This window comes from Montipora capricornis, chromosome 6, assembly GCF_036669925.1.
Source record: "Montipora capricornis isolate CH-2021 chromosome 6, ASM3666992v2, whole genome shotgun sequence".
NCBI classification, from domain to species: domain Eukaryota; kingdom Metazoa; phylum Cnidaria; class Anthozoa; order Scleractinia; family Acroporidae; genus Montipora; species Montipora capricornis.
In genome coordinates this window covers 72,990,012-73,010,011 of record NC_090888.1, presented here as the reverse complement: position 1 = coordinate 73,010,011, position 20,000 = coordinate 72,990,012, and the positions used below count along the sequence as shown (strand labels likewise).

The 20,000-nt window shown below is 38.2% G+C and overlaps 3 protein-coding genes and 1 long non-coding RNA gene across 5 annotated transcripts in view; 3 read left to right on the top strand and 1 right to left on the bottom strand.

Annotated features, from left to right (window-relative positions):
- LOC138054502 (uncharacterized) overlaps positions 1–4,298 on the top strand; it is a 5,174-nt gene extending 876 nt beyond the window's left edge. Inside the window, exon 2 of the mRNA XM_068900954.1 lies at positions 2,710–4,298. Within this exon, the coding sequence (XP_068757055.1) occupies positions 2,767–3,834 (1,068 nt within the window). The 5' untranslated portion in view covers positions 2,710–2,766 and the 3' untranslated portion in view covers positions 3,835–4,298. The remainder of the gene's footprint in view (positions 1–2,709) is intronic.
- Positions 1–11,168, bottom strand: part of LOC138054500 (E3 ubiquitin-protein ligase parkin-like) — a 23,549-nt gene extending 12,381 nt beyond the window's left edge. Inside the window, exons 1-7 of one of the 2 annotated variants that reach the window (XM_068900953.1) lie at positions 11,111–11,168; positions 8,359–8,587; positions 7,924–8,104; positions 6,482–6,606; positions 6,062–6,145; positions 5,842–5,957; positions 4,369–4,514 (exon numbers count right to left, since the gene is read on the bottom strand). In XM_068900953.1, coding sequence (XP_068757054.1) covers positions 4,369–4,514; positions 5,842–5,957; positions 6,062–6,145; positions 6,482–6,606; positions 7,924–8,104; positions 8,359–8,556 — 850 coding nt within the window. In that variant the 5' untranslated portion in view covers positions 8,557–8,587; positions 11,111–11,168. Of the gene's footprint in view, positions 1–4,368; positions 4,515–5,841; positions 5,958–6,061; positions 6,146–6,481; positions 6,607–7,923; positions 8,105–8,358; positions 8,588–9,245; positions 9,342–11,110 lie in introns of those variants that run through there. The other variant, XM_068900952.1, reaches the window with a different exon arrangement.
- On the top strand, positions 8,106–11,335 carry LOC138054503 (uncharacterized). Its single transcript, XR_011133274.1, has 3 exons — positions 8,106–8,221; positions 10,142–10,276; positions 11,295–11,335. It is a non-coding gene; the product is annotated as an uncharacterized lncRNA (long non-coding RNA).
- On the top strand, positions 11,325–17,404 carry LOC138054405 (uncharacterized). Its single transcript, XM_068900847.1, has 6 exons — positions 11,325–11,385; positions 14,924–15,013; positions 15,203–15,237; positions 16,264–16,359; positions 16,908–17,009; positions 17,269–17,404. Exons 1-6 carry the CDS (start codon positions 11,362–11,364, stop codon positions 17,402–17,404), a joined length of 483 nt encoding a protein of 160 aa, XP_068756948.1. The 5' UTR covers positions 11,325–11,361.
- The last annotated feature ends 2,596 nt before the right edge of the window (positions 17,405–20,000 follow it).

Genomic DNA, 20,000 nt, shown 5'->3' with positions numbered 1-20,000 from the left:
AAGGGCGTATTTACACGAGACCGGGACGAACTCAGACCGGCGTGAGATCGGCTTCCGGCATACATTCCTGTTTTTAGGGAGTTTAAGAAACCACGACGGCTACGGCGACGAAAACATCACTTCAAAATATAAGTTTGAGCTATTCTAAGCATTTCATAATTATTCCGCGCGTGCAAGGATTGCAAAAAAAAAAAAAAACATGGTTTCAATACAGCTGTATAATTTTTACTCAAAAGCTTTAGCGGAAAAATCCCCAAATCACGAGAACCACTCGTTAGAATTTAACGAAATATGGCACGAAAATATTTTAAAAAATAAGTAATTGGAGTATTGAATAAACGTTGAACTTTAACACAGGAAATTCTAGATATTCCAGTGAACCTTCAACAAGGGATAATTAAAGATCTCTCTGTCAAATTGTTATTAAAATAGTGTTAACTTGTGAGTATCGTTACAAGCTTGTTGCATGCAAATTATAAAGAAAATCTAACAACCAGATTTTCTGCAAATAGACAAAACCGATTTTAAAGGCCTGTTTATATTTATTCATGCTGCCATGGCAACGGAATATACCTCAGTCTGACTTCGTCTCAGTTGCTCGACCAAAAAGAGAAACTGAGTTCGTACTGTTCTCATGTAAATTACAACAAATCTCAGACTGGGTCCAGAAATCTCCAGTCTGTATGCGTTTGGGTCAGCGATACATTTATTAGGCAAAAGATATCATTTCGTCCCGGTTTCATGTAAAACACTGCAAAAATTTCATACCGGTAAAAGTTCATCGACCAGTCTGAGTTCGTTGCGTTTTCATGTAAACACCCACTAGGCAGCGGTTCGCACATGATCCACCGCACATTATTAACTGCCAAATAAGAAATTAAAGGGGGCTGTGTCATGAAATTAGCCAAATTCAGCGACTGGGAACTGGAAACCATATCGTGTGAAAGATAAACATAACTACTTAAAACACTGAAGGAAGGTTTGAATGATAAAGCAAATAAAAATGACGCTGAGAAGGGCAACAAAATTGAGGATTCAAATTGCAATTGGGGTTTTCAAAAACTGTTCAGCCTCACAGTTTTTCAAAGTTTCTCTTTTGCCTTTACTTTAACCCTTTGACATCCAAACTGGCCAGACTTTGTATTTTACTCTGTCTAACGCCAGACGATTTTAATCATCAATGGGAAGCCCCTGGGAGTCAATGGGTTAATCACTCACTGAAAAACCATGTCCCCATTAATTATGTTTTTGATTTGGGTTGTTTAAAAGTAATTTCTGGGTTGACGTTAAGTGGCATAGTGGGGGGGGGGGGGGGGCATAATTGGTAAAACTACACAAAATCAACTGCACTGCATATCCCCTTTAAGTGCTTTTGTCAACAAATGAAGAAAAACAAGCAAAGATTTCACAGGCACCCAAATATTTGAGTGCAGGGACCTGAGAGAAAGAAGTGTGGAAGGGCCTCGGTTCACTGGACACCCTTCTTCTAAAACATGAAACTTTGATTTTTTCATACGAGTTGATGAAGGTAAATTAACCACCATAAGAAAGATTTGTGAGCTGGCACTTTTTGAGTGTCATCTCTTGGCCAGAGCGAATAGTGTCTAAGACTCACTAATCTTTTTTAAGGTGGTTAATTTAGACCTTTATCCACTCGTATGCCTGTTTGAGGGGGGGGGGGGGGGGGCGGGCGGAGGTCTTTGCATATAGAGGGGCAGGGATGTTCGGCAGAAATTTTGAAATAAACCACTCAAGGAGACCAATCTAGGCGTGGCCTGGTGCTTTTTCGACTCCTAAAAGAGACCACATCTAAAACAATATATTTAAGCAATAGAGGACTTTTTCCGTGTGTACATTAGCCTCATCTAAACATGAAGGGGAGTTGGGAGAATTCGAGACAGTTATGCAAACCCAATAATCTGGTAAGTCAGACCACGCTGGCGAGGCATATTCCAAGACTGATCTTATAAGCAAACAGTAGATCTGAAGGTCATTGATTTCTCCTCCTGATTTTTTCAGGAGTCTGATAGCATAAAGTCGCTTGTTAGCCTTCTTAACTATGTAATATTATTAATATGCATATTCCAGGTTAGGTTTTCACTAATATGTAAGTAGACACACTTTTAATAGTGGTCCCAAGAGCTGTAACAAGCCAAGGGGGACAGTTGCAAAAAGTTGATAATAAGCTTGGGGCACTTAAAGGGGTTGAGCCACATCCCATGCTTATATTTATTATATTGTTATATTTCTTCATGTGCAACCCTAAACAAGACCTTCAAGGCTATATATGATGGGGTTTTTGCCCAGAACACCCTAAGTGAGACCAAAATGCAAATTTCATGTTTCAACCCTCCACCGATGCAGCAGTTTCTTTTAAAACTAACCTAATCATTGACTCACATTTCTAGACTGCTCGAGTAAAAAAAGAGAAAGTTCTGAAATAGGAAATCAAAAATAAAGTGAATGTATGAAACATAGTGAACAAACTTCGCATTATAAAACATATAAAAAAGTTTATTCACTGTGTTCATTTCTGCCGTGTGCGTTTTATTTCTACTGAAGTTGAAATGGCCGAAAAACAAAAATATTTATAAAGTGAATGTACATGTATGCTCTTTGCTTCCCATTTTTTTTTGGTGCTAATAAATGGGAAGTAGCTATCAATGAGCCTGAATGAAAAAAACTATGGTTACCGGTATTTTTTTTCAGAAAGCTTGTATCAAAGAAAACAATGGCCATTTCCCTTCCATTCAAACTCAGTCTTTGATGGTTACCATGGCGAGTGCGATGACTGTGGGGGAGGGGGAGAAGCCAACGGTGGTTCAGATTGACTTGCCTGTGCAACAGCATGCTGTAGGGTCGAAACCCGAGGGAAGTGGTGAAGAAGTTGCTGGGACAGTGAACTCATCACGGTGGTCTGACGCAGAAACTATGACCTTGCTAGGGTTATGGAGGGCAAACTACCGACTTATTAAAGGTAAAAAGCGAAACTACCAAGAATGGAACATGATTGCACGAGAGTTTAATAGACGAGTGGCACATTGTTCACTTGGTCCCAGGACGGGAAATCAGTGTAAAGTGCGAATAAAGAATCTACTTGCCGAGTACAACAGGACCAAGGATCAGTTGCCCCATTCGTTTTCATATCATGACATCTTGAAGGAGATTATCGACAACAAAGGTGTTCCATTTAATCATGAAGATGTGGTACGAATTAACATTCCTGCCGAGATAAATTCCTTTTCTGGTGACACCTCAGCCAGTACTGCAACAATTGTTACCGCCACTCCTGCAACGCACATTAACATCCCCCCCGATAATACGACACCTAAACCCTTACGACCCATCGCCCCAGCGCCTCCAACCACGCCATTGAATGCTCCAATATCAACTCAAGGGGGGCAATTACCAGTTCCAGTGCAGGTATACAGCGGAGGAATTCCACAGACCTCAACTGTGGCAACAATTCCAGGAGTAATAGCGGCGCAGAGTGTCGTTAGCGAAGATGAATCATCAGACGATGACAGTTACACAGAAGATGTGCCTCTTGTCAGCCATAAGAGGTCACATGCATATTGGCACAGCACACCCAATGACCCATCACCGGTGAGGAAAAAACCCCGAAAAAATCCCAGACCAGTTAAAATGGCACAGAGTCGGCAGGAGGATATCAGCATGATCGCTATTTTGAGGGAATTTTTAGAAGACAGTCGCAAGAGGGAAGAGGACTTATTCAAAAGAATTCTTCAACAACAGCTGGAAGCTGAAAGCAGATATCAACAATTTACACTGGATGTGCTAAAGGAGATAGGGAAAATGTTTAAGAAAGAATGAACTTGAAGATGATCTTGCTCCTGTCAAAAGACAATAGACTATCTAAACCGTTAATGAGCTCATATTAGGCAGTTAAGAAGCAGAAATAAAGTAGTGGAAATCGTCAGCAATTAAAACAAGTCAAATCAGTGTCATCCACAAGGCCAGGCCTAATCAAGAAAATGCTTAATCGGTCAACATTTCAACAGGTTCTGCGGCAACAATTCCCGCATTTACGCAAAAAACGCACCAGAGCCAACTCTCAGGCCCACATGGCCAACCAGATCGGAAGCAACAGCTAACATGGTGGAGAGAGTGTAACCAATGATGATGATGATGATGAGGCAGGGACCAGCTGTGTCTGATTTGTATAGGATCAGTGTTTTTCATTATTTCATTTTCAAATGTAGGCTAATTTTTGATACCTTACTAAAGTTTAGAAATGACCCAGAAGAGGTCCAAATGAAATGTTCACTGTTATCGCCGACGCTGTGATTGTTATTCAAGTCAAAGGAGAGCATGCCCCTACTCAGGAAGTTAACTGCTTCAACTCACCTGCTGTGCCTGGACATGGTAAAGTGTATCCATGATCATTAGTTTGTACAAACTGTCTGTCGTTCAGTTTAACTGTGCAGTAAGTTCCAAAGCAATCCAGGCACATAGCATGTTTATCCGGGCATGGAAAAACCAAAACAGACTCCCTATAAGTCATGAGTAAGAACAAAAAGAGTAAAGAACCTGTAAATTTATACCTTTTGGGGCCCTGTATTGAAAGTAACATTTAACATAAACGCAGCAGCATTAAGAAACCCAATTCGAAGGGGTTAAACAGTTGGCTACTATCAAAGAGGGCTGGAGTTTAATTTGGGATCAAAGAAAAAAACCCATTTGGTGGTTTCAGGGAAGGGAAGGGAAGGAGGAGTGCTAAAGCAACTGGGACACATTGCCTCCCCTTATCAATTAGCACAACTCAATTTTTCTCAACTCTCTGATTGTTCAGTGGCATGTTATTAGTGAAATGCATAATATTGTTTCCAGTCAGGCCTGAGCTGCTGATGTTTGCATACATAAAAGCCATTGAATAGCCCAGGCCTGACTGGAAACCATTATAAATATTGTTATAAACGGTAATTATTATGGTACAGTATGCAAACAAAATATACAAAAGCCAATAGCCCAGGCCTGACTGGAAGCAATTACAAATACTGTTACAAACGGTGATTATTACAGTATGCAAACAAAATGCACAAAAGCCAATAGCCCAGGCCTGACTAGAACAATTACAAATACTGTTACAAACAGCATTTCACTAATAACATACCACTGAACAATCAGAGAGTTGAGAAAAATTACTTTTCCTAGCTTTTATTGATCCACAGCATTACCATCCTTGATGATTAAACAAAAAGAGGCAGCAGCTTAGAGCCTCAGTCCAAAAACCACATTGGCTTTCCCTCTGAGAAACTCTCTGATTTGTGAGAGAATTTATGTACCAGTGACACAAGAATGGAAACTCAAATAAATAAGTGGCATAACATCATGCTTGCCTCACATTTCACAGTCCCCTGAAAATGTAATAGTGAGGTTGCCAACAAGCCTATCATTAGATTACAAGAGAAATGAGTGATGAAGAAAGAAATAGCCTGCACATCTTGTAGTATCAACACATGCAAGAGTTTTTTAGCAACTCTGCATAAATTTACTTGCAGTTTAGCCATACAATATATAACTCTTAAATAACCTTACCTGCTTGCTTAGCCTGTAAGCATTGCTGGGTAAGGTAAAGACGTTCCACTTACAGGTCAAGAAGGCATGTAATTAAATGTACACACAAATTTGACATCCAACACAAAATGACTCTCAGCATTTGCTACCTGTTTCTAGCAGTAAGGTAAATTTAAGGGGTAGCTTTATTTTTTAGGTAGATGCAATCATCGTGCAGCTATTCACATGCATTTTTAGATCTGTTTGTAACATTTAGGGGGAAGGGAAGTGGGCGATGATTTGCTTTGAAAGAGAGGTACTTACTTGATCTCTGTACAGGTTATGCAGATTATATCCCTGGTGTTTGAATGAATTAAAGGAAGAGCAACACATCTGTCACCCTCAGCTGCTGGGTGTCTTGCACATTTAAAGAAGAAAACCTGCAATGCACCATTCACTATCAAATCAGGGTGAAGGGTAAAGGAATGTATAACGAGAAAGTGGCCAAGTCAATGTACATAACACCAACTCCATAACATCATACCGCGGTGTCTCCATTGCAGGCAGGAGTTTTGCATGATCCTCTAATTCTCCTTGGCTTCAATACATCATCCCAGCTGCTTGGGCCCTAAGTGAAATAAATGAAAAATGAAAATAAATGCATGTATTGCCATTGCAAAACATAAGGGCACAGACAGTGAATTTATTAACTACAGCCATGGTCAAATAATTATTGTGGAACAACTGCTCAAGCCGAAATTTCTAGTTGCAAAATTTTTACCGAGAGAGTGTTAATTTGTTGAATTAATGTTCTAATGGCTTTGGACCATGACCTTAGAAAAGAGACAGTCAACAGATTTACGAAAGAGCAGCTATAACCACTTAACACAAGAATTAAAATAAAATGATCCAAAATACTTTTAAGCGATGAATATGATGCAATGTCATCAAAATAAATAATCACCTGATAAAGAACCATCGCACCTTCATTACAGCGTGAACAACAAACCCTCAGCTTTCCAGGAGTGATGTCTTTACAAACTGACTTGCAATAAACAAAGTATTGAGCCTTGCGCTTGGGCACAGATGCTTGAAGTTAAAAAACAAATAAACTAAGATGGGTCAACAGTGGGGTAGGATCTTAAACATCTCTAAAAGATAAGGGGATGAGACCCAGGAGTTTGGCATTGGGGAAAAAACAGTGGGTAACATGAGCGAAAAGTGTGGATCCGAGGCAACATGATCAGCAAAGATGAACAATTCTCCTTAGCAGTAACAATAAATCCAGAAATGAAGCATAATGAAATTAGTACTCCTTAAATGTCACACTGTCACATCCTGCTTGTCAACTTAACCTTGCATTCCAACAATTATATTTTTCATTGAGTCCTTAGTTGTTCATTAGCCAAACTAGACCCATACACCTTTCTAACCTATCTCTATCACCGTGTAACAGGTTGAGGTAACAATCATTTAAGCCAGAAGACAACATTACTATTCAATGGGGGCCACTTAAAGGGGCTAGGTCACGCAATTTTAGGCAATTTCAGCACTGATCGAATGGTCATAGAATTAACTAAAATATCAAAATAACTGTTCAAAACTATAGAAGAACTCAAAAAAAAAAAAAACACAAAACACAGGGAAGCCAAAAAGGGACATTGATGGACAAAACTGGAGAGGATTGATACGGGTTGAATTTGGGTAAATTTGAAAAACGTCGGCCCACCTTTTTTCAAATTTATATCAGTCTATATAAAAATGTCATTTACAAAGCTGGAAAATCATTCTCAGTTGTTATGTGGCCGTGATTTTGCAAATGAAAGACTCTTGCTCTGCCAATTTGATGTTTAGAGCTCATAATTAACAAAATTAAACAAAATTATCTAAAATGGCGTGACCTAGCCCCTTTAAGGGATGAATGACTTAAACAAATCAGACCTGGTGCCACACCTATGACAACACATTAAAACTGAGAAAAGAATAAATATGATTATTAAAACTGAACTACGGAAATCAGACTTCAAGCATTTTCATTGGATTGCTGGACACAGGCTATCAGTTCTTACACCTGCTGTAGATAATATGGTCAAGGAACGCATCAGCAATAAAGTGCACTGAAATCATTTTTGCAGCTCTGAGAAATAATGGCAGACAAAAGACGTTTTGGACTGGAATTGACCGAGGCAGATAAATAAAATCAACAAGGAAGAGTTGTTGATCCTGGAATTTTTAATAAAACAATAATTATTATTAATTCTACACAGGCTTGCTGGATTTAAAATTATTATAAACAACTTGTCACGTTATCTATCACTTTATATCCAGTGCGCCCTTGTAGAATAATTATTGTTAAATGTTATTGTGGGTTAGGGGTGAGAGAATCAACAAAGCTCTTCTCCTTACTTCCACGTGCTGAAGCAACACTAACACCTGTGGTTGCTTCTAATTCTTCTTCTTCTTCTTCTTCTCCAACAGTAGCAAGACAAACTTTAGACAAAGGAGTCACTAAGTCTCTTCCTGATCTTGCAGACCATGGGCGACCACGAATGGCATGAATTACACTTTGATTTGGAATATCAGCATCCTAATAAACATTGAAATTGGTATCATGATCCCAGGCCCAGGCTATGATGTCTACAATCACTACTTGCTTCTCAAAAATGACTTATAAAAACATACAATACAAGGAAAGGTACCTTGGGTAGGTACCTTGCAGAGCTCTTTGAAACTTTGTACAACTAAAATTCTGTTAGCTTGTTTGAAATTTGGTCACCAGTCAACCATAAAATATCCAAAATGCCAAAGATAGTCCCTGTATAATTGACCATGAAAACACACCTTAACTTTCAAGTCATCTTTGAGCTCTTTGCCAGCAAAAATAATTCTTATCTCTCTAGGATCCACTGCTTGGTGTTCTGCAATCTCCTGCTTTAATCGCAACACATTCCATTGTGGATCTGCTTGAACTGGAATGTTTGTGTTGGAATTAAACCTAACAAAGATGGGGAATTTTGAAGATCTTTTTGCAGAAGCCATGATGCTTAATTTTACAGCAATGCAAGAGATCCTAAAATAGAAAGGAAAAAAATCCAGTCAAACAATCGCCAATTTACAACAGGGATTATGAAAGGCTAGGGTGACTACTTTTAATAAAGAAAATTTATTGTTTATGCGTATTCTTTCATACATTATAATTATTACAGTAATAATGATGATATGCATGTGTACAGCATATACTTCTATATTTAATATATTCAGTGCTTCACATCGTTTCTATACTAATGATAAAAAATTCAGATATGGTCAGATATACTAAAAAACTGAAAAGAATAAAAGTTAAATAAAAGCTAGACCAAAAGGTAAAAGACAGAATTAGAAACCTAATTGAAAGCTCAAAACAACAGGTTACACATGGCCTTCATTTTTTCAGGTAACATGATCATGCTACTGTCTTTTTTGCTATTTTTGTTTCCATGTACTCTGTAAAAATTAAGCTAAATCAGCAGGCTCCAACAGAAACGAGGATTACATTCACCAGGTCACCAACTTCAGGCATGGAGCCACACTGACAAAACTACGACTTAGTAATCATAGGCTAGCAAATAGAAACAGGGCGTTATAATGCAAGACCATTTAGGAAACCTGAAGAACAAATCTGTCCTTTATGTAAAAAGGTAACGGAAGATGAGCAACACTTCTTAGTTTCTTGCCCTTTCAATGCTTACCGGTATATAATCAGTTTAAAATTTCCATACTGAAAATGCCAACAAAAGATAACTTGCATAGACGCTGTTCTACTCTTCAACTAAAGATGCACTTCTACAGAAATAACATTGCAAAGTACATTTTTCATTGCTCTGAAGTAAGGAACTTAAAGTTGCATGACTGTTGAAAATTATAAGTGTATTTGGATAAATGTCAATGTACAATGTATGTATGTATGTCACATTTTGAAGGTTTAGCTTAGGCTAGAACCATTATGCTGCATCCTCCGGGTTTTGACATTACATACTTACATACATACTTACATACATACTTAATTAATTGACCGCTCCCCATAGGGGATTTTCAGGGCCAATGAAACACAACGAAACGGAATGACAACAACAACTGTTAAAAATCCCAACTGGTCGGAGGCAAACCAGTAGGCTATTTACAAGTGCAGCTGGTAAGTTGAACTAGGGACTACCAGGATCAAATTCAATGAGTGGTCAGAGCGGGTCTTGAACCCGGGATCTCCAGATCTCAAGGCGAGCGCCTTAACCACTGGGCCACGCTGCCCAGTGGCAGGTTATAAACTAGACTGCATATTTTTTATGAAACATTTTACTGGGTCAACTGCTGGGCTCATACTGCACAGTAATGCACCCATCAACGCTAAGCTGAGGGTTAAAGGAGGGGTGGGGGGCTACCTGTGGGAATTGAATCAGAGAGCCTTTCCCTGGGTTAGGATTTTAACACACATGCATTGCCCAAGGGTCGGGAATTAGATATGCCTGCCATATTGGAAGACCAATAGAACCTGGAAATGAGTTATCCTCAATCTTGGTGTTAAAAGGACTTCTCTGGTTGTAATATCGTCACACTTCTTACTGCATATAACTCTGTTTTTTCTTTAAAGGGGAAAGGTGGCCTACTAAGGAACTGGTGATCTTTCTATTCAGCGACTTTAAGAGAAGTTTGGTGCAAGAAGATTCGCAATGTAATGCTTTTGTCAACAAGAACCATTTAGTTCCTAGGAACTGCTAGGTTTTAGGTGAGTTCAAATTTGTGAAGTAATTGTTAGTAGTTCTGACCAAAAGTCTTAGTGAGCGATTTATCCTTTCTTAGGAAAGAGGTGTGCCAGTCTTCAGGTTTTCTTTGTGATAAGTTTGCTGCAGAGAACAGTGTATCGGGTTTTGCAAGGCTGGTTTCGGAATATTGTTTGAATTCCTCAATCAGTTGTTTGAACCAGTGTTTGAACAGCTCTGCGAGTGACGCAGTTCTTTACGTACCCAAACCGTCAATTACTGAGACCGGAATCTAATGCCAAAAAAAAGCTACCCCAGGGCAGGAACCTGACTTTCAGAAGGTGCCAGGGTTGGGAAATTTGACAGTCTGTAGGTGTCCGGGAGCGGAAAATTTGACACTAGCCTCCATGAAAATGTTAAATTCCCCTGGGTCAGTCCCCACTCCACTCCACCCAGGGGCTTACAGCTGTAACAATGATAGGTGCATAACAATTCAAAATCTTCAAGACTGACGAGGTTTTTCCTTTGAAAACAACAAGGGATTTATGTCACCCAAAATAACCCCGAAAAGCTTCAGGACTTTCCTGAAATACAATGAGAGAAGTGACGTTTTTTTGTGCACAGATATCTTTCCTTTTGGTGGACTTCAATATTAATTTATAACAAAATTTCTGCTACCAAATGACAGTTTCCGAGAGGCAAGCAAAAGCTAGTGAAGTCAAAACACCTTGCCACGCGCCACGGTGACGACTTCGATTATGCAGATGACCATAATGGCCTGCAAAAAGAATTTTGTTTGACCATTTCTGATCTGGTATTTCACAAGATATTTTCTAAGAAATTCCTCTAATACAACTCACCTTCAAGACAAGACATAAAACCCAAGACAAGACATAAAAGGCGGAAGAGAACTATTTTTCTCCCCAGTTTCTTTTCGGTCTGGTCGCTTTGAGTAGACCTTGAGAGGAGCGAAAGAGACTGCGTTATAAGCTGCCGACCAATGGGTGCTCGAGTTGGCTAAAAGAGGGAATTTTTTTTTTCAAGATAAAAGCGCGAGATTCAACTTTAGATTTGAGTTGAAGGGCTTGGCAAGTGATCATTTCTTGCAACAATGCAAAGCCCCACTGCTGTTGAGGTGAGTACTCAATAATATTGTAATATATGTTAGTGTCGAGGAAAGAAATCTGAATTCTCATTACATTTGTGAGGATATGGCGCCTCAGTTGACGCAAGATTGCATTCAATAAAGATTCGAAGATTCCATTCAAACATTCGTTTATTCAATTCGCACTTTCGATTCGAACAATCGATCCAAAAACGTAACTGTTGAAAAAGCTCAAACCCCTTAGAAATGCTAACCTTAGGCCTAATTAGGCCTAAAACACTATTTAGGCTTAACTGTTAGCATTTCTAATGGCTTTGGGCATTTTCAACAGTTAAATTATAACCTCAGTCCTCATTTTACCCCCGGTCTGCAGTCTGCAGTCTGCAGTCCGCGTTTTACACTGAACCTCAAACCGTCCTGCTGATTGCATCTTTCTAAACGACAGTACACCGCAGGTAAGGTGTTTAATACAACGTTTATTTAGCATTGGTCCATGCACATTTTTATCGATATATCGCTACGGAAGAAGAAAACGGTGAATCCAATACGTATTTATCATAAATTACAAATTTCAAATGCGTCCTGGCTTTTCCACGAAACCGTTTTAACAGTATTGTAATTTTGATTCTTGTTTCGTGCTCGACAAGAGCGTCGTTTTGTCGTTTAAATTTGCAACCGTTTTAAATGTTCATTTATCGCTGGGATTTGCAACCATTTTAAATGTCTATTTATCGTTTAAATTTGCAACCGTTCGTGGGGCCGTTGGACTTTAATCAAAATTTAATTTATGCCAATCTTGCCCCTTCAGTGCTTCTCGCGAGACAAGAGTTTCTCGAGAAACGAGACGAGACTGGCATTACCAGGACCCGGTTGTTCGAAAGCGGATGACTAGCGTAAACCTTTGTTTCATGTTTTCATATTTTTGGTGAAAGTTTCTTTTGCTTAGTTTTGTTTTTCAATGCAAGATTGACTTCTTCTAATGTAAATATTTTGCCGAATATCAGCGTTGAACAGCATCTGGGAGTGGAGAATTGAATTTCTTGGTTAATTTTTTATTGTGGGCGTAGCTCACAGTACAAATTCCCAGCGGTTTTCAGCGTTAATAATGCCTAGGTACTTCTTTTTATCTCCTATAATTATAGCATAAATTTAATTATGCATGTACTTTCTACAAAGTGATCATTTCCATTGTTACAGTAACTGATTCTGTTCTTGCAGCACTTCACTTTCTTTTGGAAATTACTAGTACATACCCATTATTTACAGTATAAATCACGTTCCTGTGAGGATGTGAACAGCAAAAGACACCTACAATAACTACGTGCAGGACATACAGGGTTGCTGCATTGTGTAAAGGCATGATGCTTTATTTTGGGGGCACACAATTTATGTTAAATCGATGCAAGATACATGGCTGTGTGCTTCTCACTAGTTCTCTTTAAAAATTTAAAACATTGCATGCATGAATCAATGTTTAACTTGAATGATGCAATCGAATGCTCAAATTGAAAGTTGGAATTTAATAACCGCTTGTTTAAGTGCATGTGCAAAGGTTGTAAGTGGAATTTGCATGCCTGCCTCGATTGTTTCACGGGATTGATTGAATGTTGTGAGAGTAATTTGAAAGCCTGGCATGCATGTTGCCAGTAAATGATCATATTTAAAGAAAACGACAAAACTTTTTAAAATTACAAGACATGTTTCGACAGAAACTTCTGTCATCTTCAGTTGATTAATGTACAAAGCGTTAAGTTGAATTTATAAGTCGGAAAAAGTGCTAATTTTGCCAGTAACAACGGAATGTACATAAAACGTGACAATGTGAGAATTAAAAGGATAGTTTTAGATTTACGTGATGCAGTTGTTGATTAAGAGAAGGTTGTTCTCTTTGAATATGAAAAGCTTCTTTTATCTTGAGTTGAAAAGTCGTAGAGGCGTGATCTAAAATATGGAAACATTCCCCTGAAGACAGGGCGCGACATTGTTCGGAATTCTGTAGGTGTTTGAAAATGTGAGAGGCCCTATCACTGACTAAGTGCTCACGCACGCGTGTGGAAAAATGCCGGGTTGTTTCGCTACTGCAATGATTTGGACATCAAACTAGTTTTTTCCTCCACACCAAGCAAGTTGCCTATCTTAAAAGATAGGCAACTTGCTTGGTGTGAAACACCCTATCCCTGGCGGGCTTCGTTCATGTGTGGTTTATAAGTTTGTATGTGCGGGCTGTAATGCCTGTTATGTCAGCAAAACAACCCGGCATTTTTCCACACATGTGCGTGAGCACTTAGTCAGTGATAGGGCCTCTCTTATTTTCAAACACCTACAGAATTCCGAACAATGTCACGCCCTGTCTTCGAGGGGAATGTTTCCATATTTTAGATCACGCCTCTACGACTTTTCCACTCAAATAAAAGAAGCTCTTCATATTCAAAGAGAACAACCTTCTCTTAATCAACAACTGCATCAGGAAAATCTAAAACTATCATTTTAATTCTCACATTGTCACGTTTTATGTTCATTCCGTTGTTACTGGCATAATTAGCACTTTTTCCGACTTATAAATTCAACTTAACGCTTTGTACATTAATCAACTGAAGATGACAGAAGTTTCTGTCGAAACATGTCTTGTAATTTCAAAAGTTTTGTCATTTTCTTTAAATTTCTGACTTGCCTGCTGATATCAAGATCCTTTGGAAATGATCATATGGGTGGATAAAGGGCAAAGTTTGAATTTTGGTAAGAAGGGCTGGCGCAGTGGTGAAGAGCATTCGCCTCCCACCTTCTGTACATGGCCTGGGTTTGATTTCCAGACTTGGCATTGCATGTGGGTTGATCAAGTTTGTTGGTTCTCTACTCTGCTCTCCGGGTACTGCTCTGCAGTTTTCCCTTCTCCTCAGAAACCAGCCTATGATTTTATATGCATTGATTTCATTTGACTTGATTTCTGTACGGACTTTCCCCATTAGACCATTTCCAAGTTCATGTCTGCCTCCTCTTCAAAGCGAGTCTAAGTGCAAAGTTTTTGTGATGGTAATTAGTTCTACTTTACATATGAATGTAAACTAATTTTCATGAGGAAAACCTCGTACTTAGACTCGCTTTGAAGAGGAGGCAGCCATGAACTCTGAAATGGCCTATATTGATTCCCCAGCACTAAAAATACAGTTGACAATTAAATGAACTTAGTCATCATCAAAATAATTTTATAAAAAAAACTTGAACTTAGTTGGTTGCATCAAAACACATCAACAATACCAATAGCATTCATGAACTGTCAAAATGTGAAAGTTTAACCTGTGTAAGCTTTTTTGTTGGAAGACTTATAATTAATCAAAACATAGGGTTTAATCCATCAAAATCCAGAAATGATCTGACAGACAGACTGAGCCGCATTAGAAAGTCTCTGGAGATAACCAGATCTTGTTCATCACACAGGTTTACGATTCAGCATAAAATTACAGTCCATTTTTCATTCTCTCATTAACATCAATAATTTTTGCATTGTTAAATGAAGTTTAATATTATGAAAGACTAACAGTGGACCATCCATTTTAATCAACTTTGGTAGGAAATAAAGTCAGAATTCAAACGAGGAAGGACGAGTGGTCAAACAGCCTCAGATTTAGAGACGCCCCGAAAAGTCGCTCGAACAGAAGATGTAAGTACTTGCACATATGGTAGCAGTTAAATAGAAATCTGGTGTTTTGGTCTCTGCAACATGGCAGTACTTGTTCTTATGATATTGTCAGTTCCAGGCAAAGCTAAATAAAATGTTGCAAAATTATAATGACTAATGATTATTTTCTTTGGTAATTCTCTGATGTTGATTTAATTTTTGGTTTTATAGAATCATAATGGAAATGGCCGTGATCTTCAAGAAAGGTCTGTGTGCCCTTATTCCATTTTTCAATTTATTTATAAAGACTCTAAACTAAAGCAGTTCTTTGCTGCCTGGACCTGGGCAGTAGTGAAAGTTGCACATTCCATGAATATTATTTTTGTTGCTAAAATTTGCAGATGTAAAATTTAACCTTCAGTAAGCTGATTGATTTTTTGACTCACAAAAAAAGTGCAAGATATCTTTTTGCTTTCTCCCTCTTTCCTCTATGTACAAATGTAGATATTTTTGCATACTTTACAGGTTTATATGCAATAGATGAAATGTATAAACATGCATCTACTTGTAAGAAAGAGCATTCTTTCTACCAAGTTTACAAATGAACTAAAGCAACTGTATATGTCTTCCCATGTCTGCTAAATCCTCAACTACCATCAATCAGTTTCGTTCTCAAGTGGGCAATATTAAGTTTTCAGGGTGCTAATAACTGTACTATTATACCTTATTTCATTCCTCTTCACTATTTTTCTAGTTAGCTTTTAGTTTTATATAGTAATTATTATTGGCTGCATTATCCATTATTTTTTTCTAATAATAATACTGTTATCTCTTATATATTGTACATCAGAACCTTGAAGCATGTAACTTGGAACTTTTTATTTGGAAGAAAGCCTGGGATTTTAGGACAACAATTTTATGCCTAAATATGGACAAAAGTAAGATCGAAGTTGCACGCGCAGGAAAATGTACGAGTTACGTTACATCCAAATAAGGAAGTTTCTAAACCCCCAGCTTTGAACCAGAATTAAATGCTTTGAGGTCATGAGCTTCTGTGTACATGAATAACTTTTTACCCATTTTCTTCTTCAAGCATTTTTAATATGTGCCCCTGGCTTGGGACTTCCCTTGTTTTTGACATTAAATAAAGTTATCTTATGTATTGCATGTTAATTTGCTTGAATATTCTGATCATTTTATATTGCCTCCTGTGTCAGTCCATATAATTATATTGCAATAGAATGGGATACAACTGTACTTCCATTCTAAAGCTCTGATGTAAAATTTTGCAGTGGCTATGAGAGTGCCCTCGAAATGTCTATTGAAGTGCTTATGGACAAGGATGAAATGTCATCAGCAGATCAAAAAGAATCCAGTGAAGACTGCAGGTGATTTCCAGTTAGATCGATTGCTGTAAGCTTAGAGTGGTTAAAAGATTTGTCAGGTTTGAGTATCTTTTAAAGAGAGATCCACTTTCAGGATTTGCATAAGAGATTTTCCCTTCTTTTTTTGCTGATTTCCATTTTTCAAATGGTCATAGAATTAACTGAAATAACAAAATAACGGCTCAAAACTATAGAATTCAAATTTATATAAATTCAGTTTATATCAAAATGTCATTTAAACAGCTCGAAAATCATTCTCCGTTGTTATGTGGCCGTGATTTTGCAAATGAATGAGACTCTTGCTCTGCCAATTTGACGTTTAGAGCTCATAACTAACAAAATTAAACAAAATTACCTAAAACAGCGTGACCTAGCCTCTTTAAGTTAAAGGGGGAAATGTTGAGGGACTGGTAGAGTATGTTGGGAAGTGAGAGATCAGGAGCAAAGGCATGCAATCCTCGTAGAGCCTGAGTGTTTTTTACTCATACAGTATTTTTAGTTAACTCTTGTTCCTGATAATAGTTTTTAATCTGTTTTTCTCTTTATTTCAGTCAGTCTGATGACTTTCCTAATAGCATAAGGGTGGACGAGGATAGCCAAGACATGCCTTTTGAAGAACAACATATCAAGAATGGATCTGGGGCAAAGAATAGGTAACAATGTACTAATTTTCCTAAGTCAAGAACCCTTTTCATGGCAACTTTTGCAAACAAACTGCTTTACAAACTCTATGTAGTTTTCACTGACAGCACTTCAACTTTAAAACCCAATTTTAATTGTTAAGTACAGTGTAGAATGTTTGAACCCAAATTTCTGTAGTCACATTTTTAACATTCTAAAAGTACAACCTTATGATGGCTGCACAGGCACTTAAAAGCAAGGACATAATTTAACCAGTACTATTATGTTCAGCTACTATCCTCTCCGGTCAAAGACTGCAAATGATTCAAATTATGGCAAAGAACAAGACAAAACAGAGGAGGTACTCAAGAAGTACTATTTTTATCGAGGCACTGAACTCAAAGATATCCAATATTGGCATATGTAAAAGAACACTGGACAGATAACTAAGACTGGCAAAGATGAACGTTATTAAACAAGCACTTCCAGTCGGTTGCCCTTTTTGGTTTCATAGTTCTAAACAATATTAAGGGTGTTCCCATGTAAAGTTTTTCATAGGTCCTTCATCAATTGCAAAATAGGTGTGAATAAAATGGCATCATGTTGTTTGTTGGTGACAGCACATTCTTGGCCATCTCTTCTCGAAATGCAAACTTATCAGTCCTTTTGGAAAAAAAATACTTTGCTTAGTGTGGTCCTGAGAAGGACTGTTTAGGATGCTATTGATGTTCAGACCACCAGATCATCTGAAGTCATTGTTCAGAAGGACTAGGAACTAGTTTTATCACGGACGTGCTCAGTGTAGGCAGGGCGGAAAGAGACCCCTGGTGTAGGACCAGATCGAGCACGAGGTTTTTGTTCGGCTATGTTTTTGTTGTCACAAACCAGATTCAGTGTCATGTCGGTTCATTAAACGAGTTTAAATTTAGAAGCGATGACTTATCCTTGAATTTTTGACCCGTTCGCAAGAACATTTGGTAGCAGAGCGAGGTTGAGAAGAGAATTTTGAACATGGAACGTCTGAAGAAGCGAAAAATGAGATCGAAGTGCTCATACACGAAGAACCGAAACAAGCTTATGATGGTGATGGATTGAGGACTGTCGTCGAGAATGCAAGTTATGGAGAGCCTGAGTGTTTTTTCGGACGCTTACGAGAGTGTTCTTCGAGCCTGCGAAGAGTTAGAAGCTTACTGCGAAAACATAAGGGAACTTAAAGGAAGTCGAACCTTGCATACGGCGAGAGCTACTGAAATTTAAACTGACCAATCAGAATTCAGCGAGCGGGAAAAACTGTGCTATCCTTGTGCTATCTGACGTCACGCCAATTGTTTACGTTCTGATTGGTTAGATCGGTGGACATTCGCTCAGCCTTCTTTTGTGACTCTCTTGACCGTTGCTTCTTTGAACATGACGCATTGTTCTGACAATCAATTTGCCAATCCACTTTGTCCAGTTTATGACATGGGCTAGCATGTGATTAACAACCAGGATCGCTTTTTGAACTTTATTCTGTAGAAGAAGACGTTGCTGACTGAACATTTTTACGACGAAATCCCTTGGTTTGTTCAGCACTTTGATGTCCGATAACTGAGCCGCTCTAACGAGTGTTGGGTCAATCACATTTGGTCGTCTGACCTTTTGAAGTTCTTTCAGCACTTGTTTGTGTGTGTCCATCATGATCGAACTTCAGGTGAATAGTGAGGGGAACAATTTTTCGTTCATCTGCTGTGCCAAACAACAAACAATCCTGTTGGGTGTTCCACGTGCTTGGCAAGTTTTGCACGACCATCGTCTATCAGATCTGGAGTGGAGTTTTCTTTCAGTGATTACAACTTGCGATCGTTCTACAAACATCCACGTAGCATGCAGCACTTTTTTAGTGACTCGAGGATCCTGTTTTGCTGTTTCAAAGGGAGTCGTGCATTCTTGAGCAGTTAATTTGTTTGTTCTTCAGTGCTTGTATTTTTTCGTTTGTTCCTGATGTCGCAAAGTAACTTTGATGATTTGAACGGACTTGAATCCTTAATTGAATTAGCGTTTTATTTATTAAGGAACCAACAAGTGAATGGTACACAAAATTAGGAGAAACTGTTGGTTGAATGGACAATAATTGTAGCCATAACAATGCAGGGCATCAACAATGGTTTCCCTTGTAAAATATTAGTTTAAAGGGTTTGTTAAAGCTGTTTCCCATTTTATAGGGCATTGTGGTTGTCAGATTCACTTCCAAACTTATCATGGAAACGTAAATCAATACCAGTGAACAGTCAGTCCCTTGAATTGTTGATAGAAAATTAATTTAAATGCATATTGAAACATCAGTTGAGGAATATTTTTTTTCATTCCCACTTTGTGAACCTAACATACATTGCTGCTGTTTGTTTATTGCTTGGTCATTCAATGTCTTGATCACATCAAATTATTTAATTTTTAGGTATTGTCTCAGACCTCCATAGAGACACTATCTTTATCTAAAAACTTAACTGGTTGCTTTTTGGAGCCCTTTTGTGGCATATTTAGATAGGCAGGAAATGTTCCACATTTTATGGTAAATAGTTCTGCATGGTTTTAATTAATATATTGCAGCCAAATCTAATTTAATATGAGACTAAAATATGCTGTTTCACATTTTGTGAATTTAAAGACTATTAATATTGTTTGAGCTTGTTTTAAAAGGCTTAAGGCATAGTTAGTAGCTTAAGGTTAGCGTTCAAAAGTGTTCCTTCAATAATCTTATTCTGTAAAGATTACCTTAGGAGAATTGGATTAAGGCCAGTTTTTTCTTCTAGCTTCTTTCCCCATTGCCCTCTGAGAATGGAGTTGATTTGGTTTTGCCCAATGTTGAAAGATGAAACAATGCCTAAACCAGCCGCATGGAATACTTCATTGTGCTTTTTTACAAACATGGGCATGAGGGTGCTTGTAAGCATCTGACCGTGTCAGGCTCTTATGTAGCCTTTAATTTACTCCCGTCGGACCCGTTTGACCTTTTAGCATCCTCACTCAAAGGATAAAATTATAAA